At 38.3% G+C, this 8292-nt stretch overlaps 1 protein-coding gene across 1 annotated transcript; it reads right to left on the reverse strand.

The window, feature by feature from the left end:
• Window positions 1–1850: 1850 nt before the first annotated feature.
• LOC106066667 (GTPase IMAP family member 1-like) lies at window positions 1851–5933 on the reverse strand. Its single transcript, XM_013225735.2, has 2 exons — window positions 5776–5933; window positions 1851–2899 (listed from the first exon to the last, which is right to left on the reverse strand). The coding sequence occupies exon 2, from the start codon at window positions 2894–2896 to the stop codon at window positions 2222–2224; it is 675 nt and encodes a 224-aa protein (XP_013081189.2). The 5' UTR covers window positions 2897–2899; window positions 5776–5933; the 3' UTR covers window positions 1851–2221.
• Window positions 5934–8292: the final 2359 nt, after the last annotated feature.

Raw genomic sequence — 8292 nt, forward strand, 5'->3', positions numbered from 1 at the left:
TTTTTATTCTTATATGTATATTTATGTAAATAAATTTTCTTAAATTTTAACTTTTGTATCTATCTTTCATTGCTTGTCTCGTTGCGTGTCTGCTCCCGATTCATATGCTGATAGGTTGGTGTGTGATAGCTTTAAAAATAATCATCCCCTAGACATAAAACGCGCCAAACACACTTCACATTTCCCCACCTGTCACAAGATTACTGATTATAACTAGATTTTATAGATCTATGGCTATTATGACAATGCCCATGGTATGTGTTATATCAATTTTTCAAAGCAACCATAATTAATGGACTTCATCTAAAACAAGTTCATTCAAATATTCACATGCTATCTTTTTTAGCGGCCCCTCGAAAGGGGAAAAGACGCTATTAGTTTTGTGCGAAATGTCTGTCCGTCCGTCCCGTTTAGATCTCGTAAACTAGAAAAGATATTGAAAATCCAACATCACAATATTTTAGACCATTCAAAGTTCTGATGCAACGGCTACTTTTTTTTTCTGAAAGCGAAAAATCTAATTTTTAAAATCAGTTATGCAAGCAGTTTTTTAAAGAGAAAAAGCTAATTAGTATGCATTATAAGTTAGACCTAATTTAAAACGAATAGTAATCTTGTAAACTTTATTTTCCTGAACTTTTTTTATAGTGCGGAATCTTTTAAATAAGGATTTGAATAAGAGATTGAGCCTTTTCAAAACAATTAGATCAATTAAAAGACATCAGTTAGGCCATTGAAGGCGCTCAGGCTTCCGAACCGGGGGTCCCGGGTTCGAATCCTGGTGAAGACTGGGATTTTTAACTTTGGGCGCCTCTGAGTCCACTCAGCTCTAATGGGTACCTGACATTAGTTGGGGAAAAGTAAAGGCGGTTGGTCGTTGTGCTGGCTACATGACACCCTCGTTAACCGTAGGCCACAAAAACAGATGAACTTTACATCATCTGCCCTATAGACCACAAGGTCTAAAAGGGGAACTAGTAAGGCCAGGTTCACATCTAACTTTACATTCACTTTCACCTATCCTTTGATCTGCGGGACCGTTGGGGCACTACACAAGATCTGTTAACCTTCTTTCTCCATTCTTATCTCTCATTTGTCCTTGATATAATTTCATTTGGATGTTCTTTCTGAAAATATTGAAGCCTGCCTGGGTGGACCACTTCGGGGGCCGATTTTGAGTTTGTGTTTCCACACAAACTGTCTTTTGTAACCTTGTTTATTTATAAGCTTGGTATTATTTTGGACCAATGTCTCACAACGGCTGATAAGAGAAATCAGGTATAAACATCAGGAGAAAACATGATCCCTTAACACAAGAAAACATTAAGAAATTAAAACAGACACAAAATAGTGACATTCCTAACAAACGAATATTTAGAATTGATTACAGTATCACCTTTTTAAAAACACCTTTTAACAAATTAAAAGTTAAAAACATTTAAGTTTTAAAATCACTGCAAGTGGAATTTCTGCAATTATTTTTGTGTGTGACATTGTGTATCAGAGAATGTCGGTTACTTGAAGTAAGCTAGTCCTAAAAAAAATACATAGATCTTGGGTAAAAGACTCATCAATAAAGTACTGCAATGTGTAGTTTCACACGCTTGTTTCAGGTCTTTACTTTTTATAGCCTCTATCAGGTTTGATTCCAACTACCCGTATTTTTGTGCAGATTTATTTTTTCTATCTTCTACACTTAAATTGACAGCCAAATAATGTCCGTTTAATTTAAAATGAGAACTGAAAAATGCAAAAGATATATAAGGAAAAGAGTACTTCCGGCCCAGTTGACTAATTCTAGTTTTAAACCAAAGAAATGAAACGCATAGGTCTAAGTGCAACAAAGCCCATTTCTGACAAGTTATTTTATTTTTGATCACCCAACTCAAAATATATGTTTTCAGTGCTTCAAGAGTTGGTTATTTTCTACTAGATCTGGAACATTTTTTGTGCAATTCTATTAAACATGGAAAGTAACATTTTAAATGAAATATTTTTTACTAAATTATTATTTACATTTAATAAACAATGACTATCAAAGGAAATCCGCAACTTAAGATATTATTTGTGTACCAACATTGTTAACTGACAATTCGTAATGCAAAATTATTTGATATATATGTTCATATTTTATATAACAGTAAACAACTTGTATACTTAAATGTGTAAGAAGTTAAGGTTATAAACCAATAACTAACAAAGATGTGCATTTAAAGTCACTTCAAAGAACGGTACACCATCTCTTCTGATTGTCATATTCAGTCTTAGAATAGCTACCATTTGTGGCGATTAGATTTCGCGCCATTGCAAGAATGGCCTTCGATGATTCCATTCTACTGCTTCCTTCTGTTAAGGGCTCGATATTATTCACAAGTAGTATTCTATTGTTTACTTTACTGACAAGATCTTTAAATCCTCTAGTGTGGTTCTGGCACCATAGCTCAAAGTCTCCTTTTAAGTTTGTCGAGTTAGGATGGTGGGTAACGAAGTCGTCTCCATGGGTGATGACTATCATTCCATGTTTCTGTAAAAACTGTTTCCCAAAAATGCGTTCAAGCACGACAATCACCTGAGACTCCTCGTGTGTAAACCTAGCACTCCAGCTATAAACCAATATGAAAACATCCATCCCATTAGCTGCGCTCATTAGATAATCCATATCCATTAAAGTCATCTTGGCTCCATCTTTTTCTGAAAATTCAGTGCGCATAACACCGGGTGTATCATAAACTTTGACTCGAACTGATTCAATGTCTTCAGAATGCATTACTACCAATTCTGTGCCGTTATTTTGATGGATCCACTGCTTAAAAACTTGTTTTCTTAGAATGGTGTTACCAGTAGATGTTTTCCCGTGTCCCGTTTTACCTAAAAGGGCTAATCTTATAGGCTGCATGGTCTGTTGACAAAAAAGAAATTGTATTAATATTAAAGATTTAGATTTTTTATCGATAATCTTAATATAAAAGTATGTACAGAAAAAAATACTTCATAAATTATTGAATTATTGTTATTAATTAAAAACACTTAAGAAATTAAGAAACTGGAGGAGACACAAAATAGATCAGTTATATTCATAACAAACGAATATTCACATTTGACTAGAGTGCAGTGTTTCCCAAAGTGGTCTATATTGAACCCACAGGGGTCTACGAAGACTTCCAAGGGGTCTACGAAAGTGAAAAAGTAAATTGGGGGTCTATGAGATGTCCATGGGGGTCTACGATAGTGGATTTCATTTAAACAAGTCCTGACTTTAATTTTCACACCCCGTTAATTAAAGTAACAATTTCAAACACTTATTAATGATTTGTACCTTTGTTATAAATATTCACATCTCCATTCAAATGTAAAATTGTTATATTTAATTTCAATTCTTATTTAAATCGTTTATTTTATCTACATGTAAATAATGTTTAACAAAAAGATCTCTAGATTTTAAAGCGTTGATTATTTATTCCTTTGTTAAATTAGAGGTTGTCTAAGTGCCTTTTTATAACCATATGAAACCAATTACACTGGAGGATTAATTGAGACTATGCCGAGCTGATAAAAATATGAAGGTGTGAAAAATTTCGGAAACTCAAAGATAAAGATCAGAATAGACCCGCAAAATCTTTCTTCAACATCGTATAGAGAAGATGGTGGTTTGTGAGCGTCTTGCTAGATCTCTTTACCAATAGCCAAAAACGAAAAACACTGTAGATAAAACATTGACTTTACCAGCCTTTGAAGTAGTTTTAAAAAGTGTTTTACACAAACCTACATCTGATATTATGAAATGAATTTCTTTAAGCAACACTACAATTCAAGGGCACAGTTTTGAATTCTGTTTTCCTACAGCTAGGTGGGCTGCAAGCCAAGGCTAATGAGTCCCTCTTGCCCGTAGCTTACTGGTTTAGGCGCCAGTAACTCACCTTTGACCCTTCTCCTGTTTGTGAAAATATTTGAGCCAGACGTGAAAGATCAAGAAATACACGAGAAACTGCTCTTTGCGAAAACTTTTACAATGATACTTAAGGTAAATTATATATATTATATATATCATGGGCGTAGCCAGGGGGGGGTTCTTGGGGTTCAATCAAACCCCCCCCCCCCCCGAAATGAAATCCCCCCCCCCCACAGAACGGAATTAAGTGACTGATTTTTGCTTTTCATTTTGTTTATTTTAGGTGAGATTTTAATACTAAATCATCACTTACCACAGCACAGACGAGGCAGTTTTGAGTTAAAAACCCTCTACCACGGGGTTTTGAGTTTAAATCCCCCTATTAGGGGGTTTTGAGATACAAATCCCTCTACCAGGGGGCTTTGAATTTAAAACCCCCTACAGGGGGTTTTGAATTTTAAACCCCCTACCAGAGGTTTTTGCAGTTAAATCCCCCTCTTCTTAAAACAAAACAAAAAAAAATGCAAACAACAATCCCCAAATTCCAACAGCACAGTTGAGGAAGATTTTGATTTTAAACCCCCCTCCAAAATTTACGATTAACCCCATCTTCAATATAAAAAAAGCAAATTACACACTCAAAATTCTATGAGCGTAGCCAAAGGGGTTTTGAGTTTAACCCCCCCTCCCCACATCAGTTGGGGTTTAAAGCTAAAAAGTACCTCTTCAATATAAAAAAAAAAGCAAATTACACACTATAAAATCTATGAGCGTAGCCAAAGGGGTTTTGAGTTTAAATTCACCTCCTCCAGATGGCTTTTTCTTTAAAGTTTAAAACCCCTCCAGATGGTTTTGAGTTTAAAATTCCCATACAGAGCGTTTAGAGTTGAAAACCTCTCTCTTCAATATTATTTTAAGCAAACTACAGTCACCAAATTCTAAGATCGTAGCTAAATGGGGTTTTGAATTAAAAACAAAACAAAAAAACTCCAGAGATTTCTTAGTTTAAAACCCCTCAACAGATGATTTGACGAAAAAAAATTTCCTTTTCGATATAAAATCTAAAGCGAAATACAGGCATGTAATTCCAAGAGCGTAGTCAAGAAAGGTTACAAATTTCTACCAGTGGCTTGGGCTCCATTAATAAAGTGTGAATAGTCTTCTGCCGAAATTGAAAATCATTAAATGTGTCTCAACAAAGATGGCTAAGACAGATTTTAGGAGTCAGTCATAGAGATCGGGTCTAAATCAAAGAAATCATATGCCGAACTGGGAGGCGAATCCTTAGTAAGGTTGTGACAGAGCGTCGCATGAGGTTTTGCGGGACATGTTCTCACACAAAATGAATTACGCAAAATAAGAGTTGCGGAAACAGCTTGCCGGAAAATGCGCCGAACGGCGCGAGAGGGTCTAAGTCAGTAAGAATAGCACATTCACATTAGGTTTTTGAAATAAAACTTTTTAATAGCAAGATAATGCACTGTAGATACCTCAGAATATGCATTTTGTTGGCTTTCAATATCAGAAATAGTGCTCGGCGGCGGGGCTTCGCCCCGCGCTGGGGGAGCGCTGCGAACTCCCCCAGACCTCCTTGCTAGCAAGGGCGGGGAGTCTACAATAAACAATAAACGTCTTCCGAAAGGGTCAGAATGTAATAAAGATTAATTATGTACACACACACACACACACATAAATATATACATATAATTTTTTCTGCGGGGGGGTGGGGGTGGGGTCGGGGGGGATCCCCCCCCCCCAAAACCCTCGCCGAAACAAAATCCTGGCTACGCCCATGATATATATATATATATATATATATATATATATATATCAAACATTCTTAAAGACACATTTAAATAATGTTTGTTTCGAGTTTTATTTTTTACCTCATTATAAAATGAAAAATAACAAATAACACTTCAACTTTCAAGTATGCACTAGTCCCTTGAATAAATATATTATTTGCTTAAACGTCGCCATAAAAAGCTTGAACTACATTTGACATCATACCTTTTTTTTTTGTTAGGAAATCTAAAACTGGGATTTCCCGATAACTTTGAAGAAGGTATTCAAAATGTAAAGCTTTTCCGAGAAATACAGCAATCCAGTGTAGGACTGATGAGAGCTGGTTTAATATGGGGAAGGAATCAATGCATTGATACGGCGATCATAAACAGCTTGTCTCGTTGTGCTATGTCCAAGTCTTTGTAACCTTGTATTGATAGTAGTTTCAAAGTATGAAACAACCCTTAGAAGAAATGTATGTAATAACAGGTGAAATCTTCGTATTGTATCATCCACAGGAAGTAGGAAGCATTAGCGATGATCATTCACCTGGGCCAAGAATTGTAGATCTCTAGGGGCCTATAGTAGAAGATGAAAATCATATTTACTTAGGATTATGACAAAAAATCGGTTGGGGGTCGCCGCATTGTAAGAAAAGGTCTCGTCGAGATAAAAAGGTTGAAAACCGCTAAGTTAAATCAACACGAGAGCTATTTCCTATGCTGTAGTTAATAGATTCGAAGGAAAAAATTCCATTGCTTCAATATAGAATCCTCAGTGCACTCTGGTCCAAACTCTTTTCTGGACATATGAAGAAAATCTGAGTGTGTGTGTGTGTGATAAAAATCTGAGAGTGTGTGTGTGTGAAGAGAATCTGAGAGTGAATGCGTGAGTGAAGAGAATCTGAGAGTGTGTGCGTGAGTGAAGAGAATCTGAGAGTGTGTGCGTGGGTGAAGAGAATCTGAGAGTGTGTGCGTGAGTGAAGAGAATCTGAGAGTGTGTGTGTGTGAGTGAAGAGAATCTGAGAGTGTGTGTGTGAGTGAAGAGAACCTGAGGGTGTGTGTGTGAGTGAAGAGAATCTGAGAGTGTGTGTGTGAGTGAAGAGAACCTGAGGGTGTGTGTGTGAGTGAAGAGAATCTGAGAGTGTGTGAGTGAGTGAAGAGAATCTGAGTGTGTGTGAGTGAGTGAAGAGAATCTGAGAGTGTGTGAGTGAGTGAAGAGAGTCTGAGTGTGTGCGTGAGTGAAGAGAATCTGAGAGTGTGTGCGTGAGTGAAGAGAGTCTGAGAGTGTGTGTGTGGGTGTGAAGAGAATCTGATAGCGTGTGCGTGAGTGAAGAGAATCTGAGAGTGTGTACATGAGTGAAGAGAATCTGAGAGTGTGTGCGTGAGTGAAGAGAGTCTGAGAGTGTGTGTGTGGGTGTGAAGAGAATCTGAGAGTGTGTGCGTGAGTGAAGAGAGTCTGAGTGTGTGCGTGAATGAAGAGAATCTGAGAGTGTGTGCGTGAGTGAAGAGAATCTGAGAGTGTGTGAGTGAGTGAAGAGAATCTGAGAGTGTGTGAGTGTGTGAAGAGAGTCTGAGTGTGTGTGAGTGAGTGAAGAGAATCTGATAGTGTGTGAGTGAGTGAAGAGAATCTGAGAGTGTGTGCGTGAGTGAAGAGAATCTGAGAGTGTGTGTGCGTGAGTGAAGAGAATCTGAGAGTGTGTGAGTGTGTGAAGAGAGTCTGAGTGTGTGTGCGTGAGTGAAGAGAATCTGAGAGTGTGTGAGTGAGTGAAGAGAATCTGAGAGTGTGTGTGTGGGTGTGAAGAGAATCTGAGAGTGTGTGCGTGAGTAAAGAGAGTCTGAGTGTGTGTGTGGTGAAGAGAATCTGAGAGTGTGTGTGTGGGTGTGAAGAGAATCTGAGAGTGTGTGCGTGAGTGAAGAGAATCTGAGAGTTTGTGCGTAAGTGAAGAGAGTCTGAGAGTGTGTGCATGAGTGAAGAGAATCTGAGAGTGTGTGCGTGAGTGAAGAGAATCTGAGAGTGTGTGCGTGAGTGAAGAGAGTCTGAGAGTGTGTGAGTGAGTGAAGAGAGTCTGAGAGTGTGTGCGTGAGTGAAGAGAATCTGAGAGTGTGTGCGTGAGTGAAGAGAATCTGAGAGTGTGTGCATGAGTGAAGAGAATCTGAGAGTGTGTGCGTGAGTGAAGAGAATCTGAGAGTGTGTGCGTGAGTGAAGAGAGTCTGAGAGTGTGTGAGTGAGTGAAGAGAGTCTGAGAGTGTGTGCGTGAGTGAAGAGAATCTGAGAGTGTGTGTGTGGGTGTGAAGAGAGTCTGAGTGTGTGTGCGTGAGTGAAGAGAATCTGAGAGTGTGTGCGTGAGTGAAGAGAGTCTGAGAGTGTGTGCGTGAGTGAAGAGAGTCTGAGAGTGTGTGCATGAGTGAAGAGAATCTTAGAGTGTGTGCGTGAGTGAAGAGAGTCTGAGAGTGTGTGCATGAGTGAAGAGAATCTGAGAGTGTGTGCGTGAGTGAAGAGAATCTGAGAGTGTGTGCGTGAGTGAAGAGAGTCTGAGAGTGTGTGAGTGAGTGAAGAGAGTCTGAGAGTGTGTGCGTGAGTGAAGAGAGTCTGAGAGTGTGTGCGGGTGGTGTACG

Source organism: Biomphalaria glabrata, chromosome 9, assembly GCF_947242115.1.
Source record: "Biomphalaria glabrata chromosome 9, xgBioGlab47.1, whole genome shotgun sequence".
NCBI classification, from domain to species: Eukaryota; Metazoa; Mollusca; class Gastropoda; family Planorbidae; genus Biomphalaria; species Biomphalaria glabrata.

Bases quoted from the DNA above. Each gene is read 5' to 3' on its own strand.
- LOC106066667 (XM_013225735.2), bottom strand. From the start codon at position 2,896: ATGCAGCCTATAAGATTAGCCCTTTTAGGTAAAACGGGACACGGGAAA.